Source organism: Ovis canadensis, chromosome 6, assembly GCF_042477335.2.
Source record: "Ovis canadensis isolate MfBH-ARS-UI-01 breed Bighorn chromosome 6, ARS-UI_OviCan_v2, whole genome shotgun sequence".
In the NCBI taxonomy this organism is placed as follows: Eukaryota; Metazoa; Chordata; class Mammalia; order Artiodactyla; family Bovidae; genus Ovis; species Ovis canadensis.
In genome coordinates this window covers 61,539,934-61,557,113 of record NC_091250.1, presented here as the reverse complement: position 1 = coordinate 61,557,113, position 17,180 = coordinate 61,539,934, and the positions used below count along the sequence as shown (strand labels likewise).

The 17,180-nt window shown below is 42.1% G+C and overlaps 1 protein-coding gene and 1 pseudogene across 1 annotated transcript in view; one reads left to right on the top strand and one right to left on the bottom strand.

Annotated features, from left to right (window-relative positions):
• SEL1L3 (SEL1L family member 3) overlaps positions 1-17,180 on the top strand; it is a 110,657-nt gene that overhangs the window by 29,638 nt on the left and 63,839 nt on the right. Inside the window, exons 3-7 of the mRNA XM_069593789.1 lie at positions 950-1,076; positions 2,989-3,110; positions 3,466-3,581; positions 5,872-5,930; positions 15,233-15,365. Of these exons, the coding sequence (XP_069449890.1) occupies positions 950-1,076; positions 2,989-3,110; positions 3,466-3,581; positions 5,872-5,930; positions 15,233-15,365 (557 nt within the window). The remainder of the gene's footprint in view (positions 1-949; positions 1,077-2,988; positions 3,111-3,465; positions 3,582-5,871; positions 5,931-15,232; positions 15,366-17,180) is intronic.
• On the bottom strand, positions 8,943-9,281 carry LOC138442454 (large ribosomal subunit protein eL37 pseudogene; annotated as a pseudogene).

Here is a 17,180-nt window from a genome sequence, read left to right as displayed (position 1 = left end):
GAAGAGGGTCCTGGGCTGTGTGTTCACTCTGCAAGTAAGAGTTCAAATTGCAGTTTTCGCAGTTCTCATTTACAACCCCAGGCTGCAATTTGATATCATCATCGGTTTGCATTCAGAAATGCAGCTCTTATTTTTCTTTAACTTTTACAATGCCCTCTGTTTCACCTTGTGAGTCAGAAGACTTCTTAGACCCCAAGTGAAAGAGTGAAAGTTGCTCAGTCATGTTGGACTCTTTGTGACCACATGGACTATACAGTCCATGGAATTCTCCAGGCCAGAATACTGGAGTGGGCAGCCATTCCCTTCTCCAAGGGATCTTCCCAACCCAGGGATCAAACCCAGGTCTCCTGCATTGCAGGCAAATTCTTTACCAGCTGAGCCACAGGAGAAGTCCTAGGCGGCTCAAGAAATTCCAGGACCCACTCCCTTTCTTACCTGAAGTGCAACTTGACTTGCTGAACAACTATATATATACATTTACATATTTATTTATTTATTTAACAGCAGTACAGACCATAGTAGATGGTACTTAAGTGTTAACTGTTAGTATTACACAAATTCAAAATGCTTTTCATAGCATTAGATGGGCAGGGCGTAAGGTAGTTAAGCACATGGAATCTAAGCTAGAAACTTGACATTTTGTTCTACTACTTATTAGCTCTGTTACCTTAGGCAAGTTATTTTATCTCTCTATACTTCAGGCTTTTCATCTGTAGAGTGGGACTAATGAAGACTCTCCTTTGTAGGGTTGCTATGGACATGAATTGAGATATCTCTGTAGAGTGCTTCTTGGGTGCCTGGCATATATTCAGGGTGCCATAAATGTTTGCTGATATTTTCAGACTTAAATGTTTGATTGGAGCTAGGCAATAGGTTGCAGAAAGAATGTGATGTTGAAAGCCGTGTTTTTCTGGAAATAATTTAAAGTCAGCTGTCTTGCTGTTTACAGATATGGTTACCCTCCTGGGATTTCTCTATGCCTCCAGTGGAGAAAACACAGGCATTGTGAAGAAGTTCCTGAGATTTCAGAATCGAGAGTTGGAGGCCACCCGACGCCAGCGGATAGATTACCCAGTGTAAGAAGGGGCTGGTGATGGGAGGCCAGTGCGGCCATAGTGTTCTTTTTATCTGAGGACCAGAGCAGGCTGATCTGACTCACACACTTAGTCACTCAAACATGTCTGACTCTTTGTGACCCCAAGGACTGTAACCCACCAGGATCCTCTGTCCGTGGGATTTTTCAGGCAAGAAATACTGGAGTGGGTTGCCATTTCCTTCTCTAGGGGATCTTCCTTACCCAGGTACTGAACTTGCATCTCCTGTGTCTTCTGCATTGCAGGCAGATTTTTTACCTGCTGAACCATCTGGGAAGTCTAGAGCAGGCTAGTGGACCCACTTAGGAGGACCTACCTTTGTAATATGCTTTGAGGAAATGATGAGATCTACATAGCTTAGGCAGAATTTGTGGACCCAAAAACTTCAGCATTTGGAAATCATTCTCTCACTTAGCAATCCTCAGTTTGCCTCGGAATGACTGGTATGCCATTCCTGGGAATGACCTAAGTAAGGGAGTCAGGTGTTGGAGCCTGAGGCTTTGCAAGGTGTCAGATGCAGCCAGCCACAGCCCTGCCAGATTGCAACCTTTGGTTTGCTTTTTCTGCCTTGGAAGATTGGATGAGCTGCTTGAATCTCATAACGTCTGATCTCCTCCATTGATTTCAGCAAAACCCAGATATATATATATATATATATTTTTTTTTTTTTTTCCTTCTGCTGAATTGAAGATGCTGAAAATGGTTCGTGGTTCACCTCAGACCGGATGGATTCAGCAGAGTGATTTAATTCTTCCCATGCTGTTGGTTGTAGAAAGATCTTGAGTCACTTTACTAAGCGTATGTTCTTACTAAGCTTCCTTGTAATAACTTATCTTCATGAGCTTGCTCAGCTGGGTGGGTCAGGAGGGAGCTGTGTGGCACCATCTGTTTGTATATCTTACACTGATTTGGAGGCCAGATTATAAAGCCCAGAATATTCTAATATTCTAAGGTCTTGTTGGGATGAATCCCCAAAGAATCTGGAGCTGCTGCCACTTTAACCCAAACTGTGAATTGGTTTTTGGGGAAATGGAGAGCATTCTCTGTATTGGTTTTGACCTTGATTCATGTTTTACTCACAAAACACAATTTCTCTCAGCTCATCTTTAAACTGCTGGTCACTAGCACAATGTGTGACGTCAAGCAAGTGTTCAAACAGCAAATATTTGTTGAATGATTTGTGGATCACAAAGCTTGGCTAAAATATTTCCTCTTGAAGTTGACTACTGTTATTTTATCCTCACTTGGCAAATCACAGATGGACAGTGTATTTTTTTTCAACTAAAATAGCCCTTATCCAAAAATGGAACAATTAGAGTAGTTGCTCCATATCGGTCAGCCAGAACTGTGATACCAAACAACCTCATGTGTGCGTTAAAATAGTATTTCTGGGTCCTATTAACATATTGCAATTCCATTTGCAGATTATGACATGTTTCTGCCTTAGGGCTTTTATCTTTGAAAGAAGTGAAATTGCTCAAAAAGCCCTAATTATGTCTTTTTTTAAAATCATTGAAATTAGAATAGCTTCTTATCAAATCACCTCTTATTAAAACCCAGATTTTTAGTCTGTTTCTGGCTTTATAAGCCTTAATCAAGTATTCAAATGGCAAGTCCGTGTGATTCTCAAAAAGGCATAGGAATAGTTTTTGGTGCAAGGTACAATGTCTGCTAGTTTTATACAGTGATGCTTAACTCCTGTCTTTCCCAGTTACTATAACTACCTCCTTTGTTTCTAAAATCAAGCTTTGCAAGCGGATCTCCCATGATGAGCACGAAGGCAAATTCATCCCTTCAATGGAAAAAAAGCAATTTACTTGGTCATTGTTAACTATAATTACCTGTTCTTGGATGACATCAATCTGCAGAATTTTTTTTCTCCTCACTCTTGCAGGTTTACTGTTTCATTGTGGCTTTATTTACTCCATTATTGCAAGGCCAGTCTCTGTGGGATTCTGTACTTTGTTGACTCTAATGAGATGTACGGCACACCTTCTATATTTCTTACTGAAGAGGGTAAGTATGAAATAGAATCTTTAGAACGATAGTGTGGTTTTCTTAAGCTCTGTCTTTTGGACGATATGTCTGTCTAGAATAAGGAATGTTGTCGTTGTGGCCATGCAGGAGGAACAATGGTTTCCAAGTATGGACTTGAAGTTCAACTTTTTCTGGAAGCTTAAAACAAACATTTTTAATACAGACGAATGTACTTAGGTGTTTTTTGTTGTTTTGTTTCATTTTGCTTTTATTTAAAGGAAGAAGGAATGTGATCTAGTCATAGCTTTTTTGGAAAATCCTTGAAAAGATACAGCCACTGCCTTCACTTCTAACTATTCTTTGTCATTTTCACAAACTTTTGTTTTCCCTTTAGGCTACTTGCATATTCAAATGCATCTTGTCAAAGGAGAAGACCTTGCTGTAAAAACGAAATTCACCATACCTTTGAAGGAGTGGTTTCGCCTAGATATCTCTTTTAATGGTGGCCAGGTACCAAGAGCATGTTCCATCATGAATCATATCAGCACCGTCACTTAACTTTAAGCATTGCTGTAAAGTCAGGGAGCTAAGAAATCTGCAAAAACAACTTTGTGGTAGCTGATAAACTTTTACAACCATAACACTTTTTTAAATAAAAATTTTATGGTTGGAATCTTAAATCATAAGCATTCTATCCCATTTAATTAACTTTTAAAGTGCTTTTTTCGACTATATTGTGAATGAATAATACATCTAGCTATATAACCACAATTATCTGAGCAATTCAAGCCTTTTTTCCTAGCAAAATAGGCTTTGAGGAGATAAATGGTAAAACAGCCTTGGCATATTTATATAGTGTTATCAAATCTACAACTTTTTTATAGGAAATTTATTGGTTAGCTCAGCCAAGAAATGGTTTGACTGTTTTTGGCAGTGAAAACAATTGCTTGTGTTTGACATTAAACAAATAATAACCAACAAACCTGAGTGATAATTCTGGTGAGGTGGACGTTCTTTATCTACTTTGTACTATGAAACACTGCGCACAGCAGTTTCAAGCACTTATAACACAGATTTTATGGATTATGGCAAATCTCTTGTTATTATTGAAGATAATTCCATTCCTGTATGTTGTTATATATGATATTGGTGTACTGCCTTTTTTCTGGTTACTTCCTTATCAGCTTCTCTTACTGATTGGTGATTTTCTGAAAATGAAACTGGAAAAGACGTTTTGTTTGTCTTCTGTGTTAGAGAATACACAGACTTCCCTTGGTGGTTAGGTTTATCACATGTCCTTTTTCTGAAGAGAAGAGAAATTGGGTCAGTCCTTGTAGCTTAACTGAGGAGAGTCTGTAAGATATTAGCTGGCATTTTTTGTATTTTTTTCCTTAATGTTGTTAGGTGACATTGCTGCGGTCTGAGTTTTAGTGTCTCATTTGCATGAAGATTATGATGGCATTATAGCTTGGTTGCTGCTTTCTCTTAAGGTCAGCTCAGTGCCTCATATCACTTAGGTATCAAATCATCAGAGCAAATCACAGATCTTATTTTATACCTGCTGTATGCCAGGCACTATGATCAAGGAGCTTAGAGACTATTTATGGAAGTCACATAGAGCAGGTAAGGGGTGTCATAAGGTGAGTCTAATTGCCAAATGATTCATATTCATTCACAGAAGAGAGACATCCAACTTCATGCTGGGATGCTCAGGGAAGGTTTCCTAAAGAAGGTTCCTACAGATGGGGGACAGAGTTTAAATGGAGGAACAGAGCGGATATTTTAGCCCATCATTGGATGCTCACTTCCAATTTCTTCTTGCCATGCAGCATGGTGTCATTGAAGTTTTTTAAACAGAGGAGTAAATCAAAGTAATCCTTTAACTAATGGCAGAGTACATGATTGGGTAAAGCAGGAGAGAAGAGTTAGGAAGACCAGATGGAGTAGAAAGGAAAAAAAAAGCTAGATTTTTTTTTTAGTAGACATTCACCAAATGCCCTTTTATCTTTGCATCCCATCTGCTCTCCTTGATACCCCTAGGTTCCAAAATAATACTCACTGTTTTTCTACACAAAATCCAGCTCTGTGGTAAGACCACTGTATTCATTACTTTGACTAAATGGACACATTGGCCTAAAGTAAATGGTTGGTTTAGAAAGACAATTGGTCTGAGTCATTTTTTTTCTTTGAAACAACACGGTGTCTATGGCTGACTTGGACTGTTTTTTCTGGGTTAGCTTTTCTTTCAGAGACGTGGTGTTGGAGCTACATCTTTGAGAATCTAGTTAAGCCAGAATGTGTTTTCTGAACACTTGCTCTGTGGTAGCACTGGGGAGTCAAAGAGCCCTCTAACCTTAAGGGTTTATGTTGTAGTCCAGCCACGAGAAGAATGCATGACAGCCAACAACACTCACGATGAAAACATTGTCACCACTGAAATGATGGTGACGATTCTTAGTGCTGGGGAAGTATCTTACACCTTTCTTTGTCTTTCTATGCAACAAGCTTTCAAGCACAAATTCACCAAAAGAATCTTTTGACTCAAAGTTTAGAAGTGTCTGGAACCCCCTGGGGGAAACTACGTTATAGATATTTTTATCATCTCAAGTCATTTGGAGAAATTAAATTTCTTAAGTCTCAAAATATACACAGTGTTGGTAAACTACTATTTTGATTTTTGCAGAAACTGATCAAACAAAAGACTATGAAGCATATTTTATGGGTAACTCATCCCCAGGACTGTATTTATGGTGTGGGGTCTGGAGGCATTACTAATCCTTGTGTATCTCTCCCAACATAGATAGTAGTAACCACCAGCACTGGGCAGGATTTGAAAGACTACCATAATCAGACCATTAGGTAAGTGTGGCTTTTCATTTGTGTCAAAATTTTCTGGATGAGGGCTAAAGGAACCTTCCTGTGTTAGCCCTGCACCCTAATGTTATTCCTACCCCATCCGATTCAGCTTTTCCAAGCACGAATGGTAACTAGTCTGCCTTGAAGTTAATCTTTGTACCTTTTTGTTTTTCTCTTTTTTAAATGCCCACAAACTCTCCTTGTTTTCCCCACAACCTTCTTTTTGTTTTTTCCCAAGCGAGAGAAACTAGTTCTGTCTCCAGATCTCATTGTAAATTCTTCCTTTTATAGCACTGCATAATTCGTGTTCTTTGAAAATTATCGTTTACAAAGGATTCTAGCAAACAAATCAAAGTATTAATGTTGCTTACTGGGAGGAGTTGATAACTTTGACTTAGTGTAAAACATAAAAGCAGACAGCCTTCATATTTATGTTTATAATCTAAATTTGAAATGTATGTAACTATTGATATTGGGTTAACTTTTCATCTTGATATAATCATTCTCTACAAGAGTTAAAGAAACTGAGAATTGGGTCTTTTTCCTTGTATATCATAGTTTTAACTTGCTTCTGCATCCCTGATTAAGAGTGGGTTTTAGAGTGGTAGAACCATGGGACATGAGTTCTTTAGGAACTCAGGATACCTCATTATGGTGTCATGCAAGGAAGAATTTACAGTGAGATCTGGAGACAGAAATAGTTTGTTCAGTTGCTCAGTCATGTCCAACTCTTTTGTGACCCCATGGACTGTAGCCCACCAGGCTCCTTTGTCCATGGGATTTTTCAGGCAAGAATACTGGAATGGGTTGCCATGCCCTCCTTCATGGGATCTTCCCCCAATCCAGAGATTGAACCTATGTCTCCTGCCTTGGCAGGCGGATTCTTTACCACTGAGCCACCTGGGAAGCCCCTGTATGTGTGTATGTGTGTGTGTGTGTATAAAACAGATACACAAATTAGTAGCTTTGAATGTATAATTTTAAAAAACTTACCAGAGGAATTCCCTGGCACTCCAGTGGTTAGGCCTCTGGACTTCCTCTGCACTGGGCACAGAATCAGTCCTTCATCTGGGAATTAAAATCCCACATGCTGTGCTATGTGGCCAAAAGGAGAAAATCAGGACTGTTGGGCACTTTGGCTGGGGGGTGGCAAAGTGGTTGATTCCTTCATCTTATAGTCATCTCACAACACCAAGCATAAAACTGTCTTTCCAAACAGGCTCTGTTCACTCAGAGTCCCTGAGCAGTCCAGATTTTCTTGGAAACCAATTACTAAAGGAAGGAAAGCAAAGAGGGGTGATGTCAGCAGAGTAGGGAGCACACAGTCCGCTTTCCTCCCCCACTATTTCTCTTTCCATTTAAATCAAACAACTATGTCAGGACCTGGGCACATACAACAATTCTTATGTCCATGACCAGATTAATGGATGGAAACAGTGTCAGACTTTCTTTTTTTGGGCTCCAAAATCACTGCAGATGGTGACTGCAGCCATGAAATTAAAAGACGCTTACTCCTTGGAAGAAAAGTTATGACCAACCTAGATAGTATATTCAAAAGCAGAGACATCACTTTGCCGACTAAGGTCCATCTAGTCAAGGCTATGGTTTTTCCTGTGGTCATGTATGGATGTGAGAGTTGGACTGTGAAGAAGGCTGAGTGCCGAAGAATTGATGCTTTTGAACTGTGGTGTTGGAGAAGACTCTTAAGAGTCCCTTGGACTGCAAGGAGATCCAACCAGTCCATTCTGAAGGAGATCAACCCTGGGATTTCTTTGGAAGGACTGATGCTAAAGCTGAAACTCCAGTACTTTGGCCACCTCATGGGAAAAGTTGACTCATTGGAAAAGACTCTGATGCTGGGAAGGATTGGGGGCAGGAGGAGAAGGGGACGACCGAGGATGAGATGGCTGGATGGCATCACGGACTCGATGGACGTGAGTCTGAGTGAACTCCGGGAGATGGTATGGACAGGGAGATCTGGCGTGCTGCGATTCATAAGGTGCAGAGTTGGACACGACTGACCGACTGAACTGAACTGAGCTGAACTGAGAGAGGCTAAAGCAGTGGTATTCCTTAGCTTACAAAGAGAAAGTCAGGGGTGACTGGATGGCAGTATTGAAGCACAGAAGCCAAGATCTTAGGACAGAACAGAAATCTCAAGGGCACCAGGTGGATTTAGACCAGTTAGGAAGAATTCAACAGATAGGAGTTTTGTTATATAATGGGTGACCACTGGCTCTGCTATGAAGACTTTGAGAATAGGAAGGGCAGGGAGTTTACTCTGGAGAAACAAATGATGTGTGGCCCCTTTGGAAATGTCTTCCAGTGCCCTTTCCTGCCCCCGAAATGTTTTGTACAATTTCTTTATTTATTTTTGGCTGTGCTGGGTCCTCATGGCTGCGTGGACGTACTCTAGTTACGGCGAGCGGGGGCTCCTCTCTAGTTGCAGCGCCCGGCCTTCTCACCTCGGTGGCCACTCCTGCTGTGGAATACAGGCTCTAGGATGCACGGGCTTGAAAGCTGCGGTGCACGGTTGCCTGTGGCGTGTGGAATCTTCCTGGACCTGGGAGCAAACCTGTGTCCTTTGTGTTGGCAGTTAGATTCTCAACCACTGGACCACCGGGGAAGTCCTGACCCAGAAACTAAGGGTTTGCATTTTAGGATATAAAGTCTAAAATAATACCTGCCCTTTCTCCCCTGACACCCATCTCCAACCTCAGACACTTTGGACAACCAGTTGAATTTCATAAGCTTTTCTTTTTTTCCTTTCTGTGTCAGGGCTTCCTTTCTTCTTAAATCCGCAAAAATGTAGCTTCTGACACGAGTGGAGTGAATCACAGTAAGATCCAGTGCTAGGACCAGGGTAAGGCAAGAAGGGCACCTTCCACATAAAATTTAAGCAAGCCCCCCAAAACTTAGTGATTATATTATTTTGCCAAGGCTGCCAGAACATAGTGCCACAAACTGAATGACTTGTCCTAAGTCACTTCAGTCATTTCTTTTTTTTTTTTTTAATTTTAAAAGCCAGAATATTTATTGTGCGACTAACCGTTGAAATCCTTAAGATGAACTGGATGCTGCAACAGCCGCTCGCTTGGGTTTAGGTGTTGTTCCTTCACGGAATCCATGCCTGAATCTGCGGTATACAATTTTTAGGTGCCTCATTCGACCAGTCCCGGTGGTATTTCGTCTTTTAGCTTTAGCGCTCCAATTATACTTTTTCTTTCGCTTGGCAGGGTAGCCACACTTGCCACAGGTCGACTTCTGAAGGTGGTAGGCCTTAGAGCCACAGCGGCGGCACAGCGTGTGCGTCTTATTCCGACGCTTTCCAAACTATGACGTTCCCTTCGTCATCTTGCTTCTGCCGCCGAGCCCAAAGAGCCACTTCAGTCATTTCTGACTCTCTGTGACCCCCTGGACTATAGCCCACCAGGCTCCTCTGTCCATGGGATTCTCCAGGCAAGAATACTGGAGTGGGTTGCCATGCCCTCCTCCAGGGGATCTTCCCAACTCAGGGATGGAACCTGCGTCTCTTATGTCTCCTGCATTGGCAGGAGGGTTCTTTACCTCTAGCATCACCTCTTTAAGCAAGAGAAATGTATTGCCTCTCACTTCTAGAGGTTGGAGGGCCAAGATCTAGGTGTTGGCAGAGCCACGCTCTCTCTGCAGGCTCTAGGGAAAGAGCTGTTCTAAGCTTCTCTCCAGCTTCTAATAGTTCCTTGGCTTGTGGCAGCATAACTCCAATCCTCACATGACATTTTCCCTGCGTGTCTGTCTTTGTCCAAATTTCCCCTTTTTCTAAGGTTTACCAGTCACACTGGATTAAAGTCCACCCTATTCTAGCATGATCTCATTTTAGCTAACTATATCTGTAATGACCCTATATCCAAATAAGGTCCTATCCATACTGGGGGTTCAGATTCAACATACGCTTTTTACAGGGGGCACAATTCAATTCAACAATCTTCATAATAAATAACATTTAACACAGTGTTTTAAAAATCAGGATTAATGTAAAGAATCCTTGATGCACAAAGTAACAAATTTTTCTTTAATATTTATTTGTGTTTATTTGGCTGTGCTGAGTCTTAGTTGTGGCACGTGGGATCTTTTTAGTTGCTATATGTGAGATCTAGGTCCCCGACCAGGGACTGACCCCAGGCCCTCTGCGGTGGAAATTCAAAGTCTTAGCCACTGGACCACTGCTGCTGCTGCTGCTGCTAAGTCACTTCAGTCGTGTCCGACTCTGTGCGACCCCATAGACGGCAGCCCATCAGGCTCCACTGTCCCTGGGATTCTCCAGGCAAGAACACTGGAGTGGGTTGCCATTTCCTTCTCCAATGCGTGAAAGTGAAGTCGCTCAGTCGTGTCCGACTCTTAGAGACCCCATGGACTGCAGCCTACCAGGCTCCTCTGTCCATAGGATTTTCCAGGCAAGAGTACTGGAGTGGGGTGCCATTGCCTTCTCCATACTGGACCACTAGGAACATTCAAAAAATAACAACATTTTAAGTAAAGACAGAACCAGTATGATCATATAGGATTCCAGAGTTCAAGACTGATGTTCAGGTACATACCAACTCAACATCCCAGTGAAAGCTTTGACATTGTTCCTTACCTGGGGATACTGGCAGTATCCAGGCCCAAGACTGCCCCTCACCACCATCTCAGCTGCTCATCCTGTACTCCTGGAGTACCCCCACTACCACCACCATCAATGGAACAACTGAAGAGTTAATCTTGGCCCACCTGGGATTCCTGTGGTTAGATATTTTTGAAATCTCATTCACCAGAGAGATTTCAGAATGGGCCAAGTCAGTATACTACGCCTCAAATATTTCAGGTGTTTATAGGTGTTTCAAGGAAAGTCTCTTAATCCTCCTTTTATTTGTTCTCATAATGTAAACATAATGATAGCTGTTATCCTACAAAAGTGGCGTAGGAAGATCAGTAATTAAGTGCTGAGAAGTACAGTGCTGCACTGCATGAAAGGCTGCAGTGACAACCGCAGAGCTGTCTGCTGTTGAATTCATTCACCCATCCGTTTATCCATCCAGGATATATTCATTCATCCAACACGTTTACCGCATGCCTGACACAGTGCTGGACACTGGGCATAAAACAATGAACAAGAATACAATCCATCCCTGCCTTCGTGGAGCTAAAAATTCTAGCGTGGGGAAGACAGATTTTAAACAAATATATTCACAAATAAATTTAAAATTCCAAATTGTGATAAATGCAGGGAAGGAAATAAGGAGGTTTTTGGCTTCAGAGGACCACAAAGGGGCCAGAATTTAGACCAGGTCATGAGGAAGTGACACTTAAGATGACAGTTACTTTAAGGAGTAAGAGGCTCATTTGAGGCTCTAAGTTCCCCTGCTACAGAACCCTCGAACCAAAGCTGTTCCCTAGATTTGAGCGAAGCCAGTTTAACAATGGAGGCAATCCTTCCCCACTGCCGGGTCCTTCACAGTAATAAACCAGAGCATTCTCCTATGTCCAGATAAGAGTAGAGATGGCTTGCCAGTCTGTCTGATGCTTGCGTGCAGAAGGGACAGGCTTGGGCTTTCGAACCATCTAGCTCAGCTTTTATGTCAGCAAAATTGATGACCATCAAACAATGCACAGTGCAAGGAATTTCTTACAATCTTGATGCAGCCACTGAGAATGTTAGAGAAGAAAAATGTGGAGAGAGATGGAACTGAAAGGATCTATTAGTTGTATTATAATAATGACAAAAAATTACAAGCTAGTACCATAGGGACAAAGTAATTTATTGATTAATTGAGAATTCAGTTAAAGCAAAAATCCATACAAATATTCGATAAGCATTTTATTTTAATTGAAACAATGGATATGTACATTCATTTGCCAGTCTTTCTAGTTACAGCCTTGCCTTTGAGTATGGATCTACTGATTGGAGTTTCTTGTGATCTTTCTGGTATAAACGGTACCCAATTTCTGTTTCTTCCAAATGGAAAGAAAACAAAGACACTTGTGAAACCATTGAAGCCCAAAATTCATCAAGATTTCTTCAGTTTCTTTTCCCAGCCTTTTCCAGCTGTCCTAATTCCATAAGAGCTTTTTTAGTAACCATTCTTTACTGAGTCTACCCAAAATATTCAACTTCATTTTTAAAGAATGAACATCTCTTTCTTTTCCATGCTTTCGGGATTACGTAAGATTTAATTACATTGTAGGGTTACAATGACCAAACAGGTTTGGGAACAAACACATCTTAGTAAGCACGAAAAAAGTGAAAGTGAGTGAGGGGCTTCCCTGTTGGCTTGGACCGTAAAGAATCTGCTTGCAGAGCAGGAAACAAGGGTTGGATCCATGGGTCAGGAACAAGGAGACAAGGGTTTGATCTGCTTGCAGTGTGAGAGACAAGGGTTTGATCCTTGGGGGAGGAAACGGCAACCCACTCCAGTTTTCTTGGCTGGGAAACCCCATGGACAGAGGGGCCTCGTGGGCTACAGTTCATGGGGTCCCAGAGTCAGACATGACTGAGCGACTATCACTTTTTCACATCTTACTCTTGGTAAACATACAACTCAACAAATGGCAGCAAAAGTAGTAGGGTGGACTAAGTTAATAATAATCACTGTAGGTAACAGTTATGGTGCCTACTATGTGCCAGGCATCATTATAAATGCTTTGTTTAAGTGCTAATTTCTCCCAGTGACCTTGTGTGTGTGTGCATGCCAAGTCACTTCAGTCGTATCCAACTCTGCGTGACCCTATGGACTGTGGCCCACCAGGCTCCTGTGTCCATGGGGATTCTCCAGGTAAGAATACTGTGTGGGTTGCCATGCCTTCCTCCAGGGGATCTTCCTGACCCAACGCTGAACCCACACCTCTATGGCTCCCGCACTGCCACGTTCTTTATCACTAGTGCCACCTGTAGATAGGTACTAATATTGTCCTCATTTAAAAATGAGAATACGAGGGATCCAGAGAGTAACCTCAGCTGGCTAGTATCCATTATGTTGAGGACTGGCCACGAGGTGAGCTGGTGAGTTGGTTAAGCAGAGTTCTGTCATGAGAGCTTCTACTTCAAAAGTGTTGCTTCGTGTCCACCAAGTGCTGGTATTACCTCCTCATGAGGGTAGTTGGAGTGTTCAAATCTTTCAAAGGTCTTAAGAAGCAGAATCAATTCGCCACTCTCAGAGATAATAACTTTGTGGTCCTGCCTTTAAAAAGAAGAAGAAGAGATCATCATCTTCCCCGGGCCCTTCAAGCCTAAGATTCTGGAAAAAGAAACAGCAGGCAAAAAGCATTTTTTTTTTTTTTCCTCATTGGTTGCCTTTGCAGAAAGCTGATTTCTAAGTGTTCCCTCTGGCCGCCATAGGGTGATGATGTCAGTGCCCATTTCTTCACCTTTGTGTCTTCCTTCCAGCCAGGAGTACCTGCTCAGGGTCTGGTTTCTGGCTGACAGTCAGCCCTTCCTCTCTCCTGGGATGACCCCAGGTTGCCTGGCTTCTGCCCCAACCACTGGTGGCCGCTCTGTCCCGTCTGCTTCACCCTGGCCCCTTGCTCCTGGCAGCCTGCCTGATGAGCTGTGCCCTTCCCTTCTGCTGCCATCTGCCCTCTGCACTCCCTGGCTCTTTCATCTCTGCCTGGCTTCTCACCTGATGCCTGTCTTGACCCCCTCTTGCTGTTCACATGTGCTCCTACAGCACCTTGTCCACCCACACCTATTTTACTTTCTCAATTGGTAGTAAATGCACATGGTAGAAAAGCCAAAACTATGTGAAAAGGTCTATAGTTAGATGTTTTGCTTCTGTCTCTGCCCCCATCCACTCCATCCCTTAACCCTCATGCCAGGGGAAAATACTTTTATTAGTTTCTTATATATGTATCTCTCTCCAGAGTTTTTGTAAATGCAGATACAAAAAAATCCACTCTTCTCTTCCTTAGATAAAATGTATATGTATTGCTCTGCCCTTACATTTTTATCTTTTTCACTTAACAGTGTATTTTAGATATTTCTCCAGAGCTTTTTGTTCTTTTTTAAACTATGTAATGAAAGAGCTCATGCTTAAGACCCATTGAATGGTGTGGGTACCAGTCCTCACTGACAGACACCTGGACTTTTCCAGTCTTTGGTGGATGTAAGCAATGCTGCCAAGAACAGCTTTGTACATTTTATTCATGTCCGCCCATTTTCCTCTTCCGTTTTCCTTCCTGATCCTCTGAGTCTTTCAAGACAAAGTGAACTTCCAACCCGTCATCTGTGCTGACCTCTTATCTTTGGCCAAGCCCTTTGACCTTGCTATGGCCTCCTTCTCCTAACTCTGAATTTGACCTTGGTTCTTATCTAATAGGGTGTGTTTTAATTTTTCTCACATTCACCTTCTGTCTACTCAACAAATTTTCTTTTTTTCTTTTAGAGTAAAATATTTCTATTTAAGATTAGCAATTACACATAAATCCAGTGATTCTAAACAGTTTCACCAATATCAATAGTTGGCATGTATTAAATATTTATGGTGGGCAAGGCACTTTGCTATTTTTTTAATTTTTATTTATTTATTTATTTTTAAAATGTTAATATCTTTAATTCTTACATGCGTTCCCAAACATGAACCCCCCTCCCACCTCCCTCCCCATAACATCTCTCTGGGTCATCCCCATGCACCAGCCCCAAGCATGCTGCATCCTGCGTCAGACATAGACTGGCGATTCAGTTCTTACATGATAGTATACATGTTAGAATGTCGGCACTTTGCTATTAATAGATGCTGTATGTTTTCAGTAAAGAATCTGCCTGCAATTCAGAAGACCCTGATTTGATCCCTGGGTCAGGAAGCTTCTCTGAAGAAGGGAATGACTACCTATTCCAGCATTCTTGCCTGGAGAATTCCCTGGACAGAGGAGTCTGGTGGGCTACAGTCCATAGGGTTGCAAAGAGTTGGATATGACTGAGTGACTACCACTTTTTCTTTCACTTGCATTGAATATTTATGGTGGGCAAGGCACTTAGCTATTAATAGATGCTGTATGTTTTGTCTTTGCATCTACCTAATCCTTTTACCAACCCAGTAAGAGAGGAATTATCATTTTTACTAATGAGAAACCTCAGTCTCAGAGAGGCTAAGCAACTGATCCAAGGTCACACAGCTGGTAAATAGCAGAGATGGGATCTTAGCTCAAGCCTGCCTGACCCCACCATCATCTCATCTTCTTGAATTAAGAGTAAAGGGTTTGTGGAAATTTGGGGTTTTAAGTCAAGGAGGGTCAGTGAAAAGGTCTTTAAAAAAATCTGTTCAAAGCTTTCTTAACCCTTTGTACTTTTCTAGTTTCCGTGAGGATTTTCATTATAATGACACCTCTGGGTACTTCATTATTGGAGGGAGCAGGTACGTGGCCGGCGTTGAAGGGTTTTTTGGACCCCTGAAGTACTATCGCCTCCACGCTCTGCACCCTGCACAGGTGAGCCCAGGGGACCAAGGCGTATTCTGGTGCTTATGGGTGATGGGCGGGTGGCTCAGGGACATGGAACTCAGTCCAGTGCAAACAAAAGATTTATCCATGCCAGACCTCGCATCAGCTCTGTCACCAAACATAATTAATATTGAGGCTTTTCCCCCCTGCAAACACGATAATAGATTTTTGTTAACGTTTGGTTCATTTAGTACTCATAAAATGGAAACCATTTACTTCCTCTGTTTTAATAACTAGTAGCTTAATTATAGAGTCGATTTTTATCAGGCTGTTGCCTCTCCACAGCTAATGAAAGGAGAGAAGCTTAGTTATTTGGTAAAACTTCTTTTATGTGATATTATTTAAAGTATCAGAAGAGGAGACACTCACCAAATTAGACTCTTGGTTCTGCATACTGCTTTCTCCAGAAACAGGCCTTCAGCTCATACTGGGTGGGGTGAACGGCGGTGGCAGAGATCACAGAGGGCCCTGTAATCAGAATTGAATTCTCAAGTCCAAAACCCACCCGCAAATGGAATCGAATTGTCCAAGTCTCCAGGCCAGCTCCAGCAGGGCTAACAGCTAGAGGAGGGCTGCCCCACGTGGGAAACTTCACCCTGGTTGCTTTTTGTGCTTTGGTAAGGAGATCGCTGGATACCTGAAAAAGGAATTTTTTTCATTCCCATGACCTTGTGGAGTTTGTCCTGGGAAAATCAGGAGTTACTAGGTAAAATCAGTTAGGAAAAATGGAGCACATTATTGCCCATGGGTCATCTTAGAGCCCCTGCTGAGAAATCTCTAGAAGAGGAAAAAAAAGAAATTTTTTTGTTCATTTGTGCAACCAGTGCTCATTAAGCACCTACTATGTGCCAGGCTCTGTACAAGATGCTGAGGCATCCAAGATGAATTAAGGTGGTGACTTCCAAACTCTTTTTTGAAGGTGATCTACAATTTAAAAAAAAATCTGTTTTAAAAGCATGAGCAATACATACATATTCATACATATACAGTACCTACGTGTATATATATGTATATATATGCATATACATAATACACACACATAAATGTATAAACACAAAACTGAAAGAAGAATTTTACCAAGAACACAGACCCTTGGTGTGTTCAGTGTACTATAATATTTTGTATTCTGCTTCATAAAAAACAAAATCACTGCTAGTTACAAAGCACTGAAATTATGTCATGACCCTCTGATAATGGGTTGCAACCTGCATTTTGAAAACCACTGAGTTGAGATAAGACCTCTGGTCTTGAGGAGCTCCCTGCCTGGGTCTTTTTTTGTTTTGTGTTGTTTTGTTTTGTTTCCTGCCTGGGTCTTAAACAGTTAAGTTATGAAAGAATGGGGTCCATGCTTTGATTCAGACGTGAGCACGGTGTTTGGGAGTGCTGAGGCGGGCTCTTCTGCTTGGGTACTCGTGTGAAGGTGGGTGGGCTGCTAGGGAGGCAGCCCTGAAGTGATGACCTTGGATCTAACTCTTAGAAGTTGAGCAGGAGCCTTCCAAGCTGAAGCAAAGGAGAGGAGGGCTGCCAGGGAGCAGGTGCATCACGGTTAGACTTGGTGCCCTTTGGGAACTCTGGGGAGATGAATGTGATCTCTGGGGATAGAATGCCGCAGTGGAGAAGAAGAGAGCACGGAGATCTGGTCTCTGGGAAATCTTAACATTTAAGAAGCTCTGCAGACGAGAAGATGCTACAAAAAGAAGCCAGAGGGAAGCGATCAGAGCTGGCATGCCCTTCAGTTCCTAGTAACACCCTTCTTTCGAGAATCCAGAGAAGATGATCTGTGTACAAACAAGCCAACTTGGG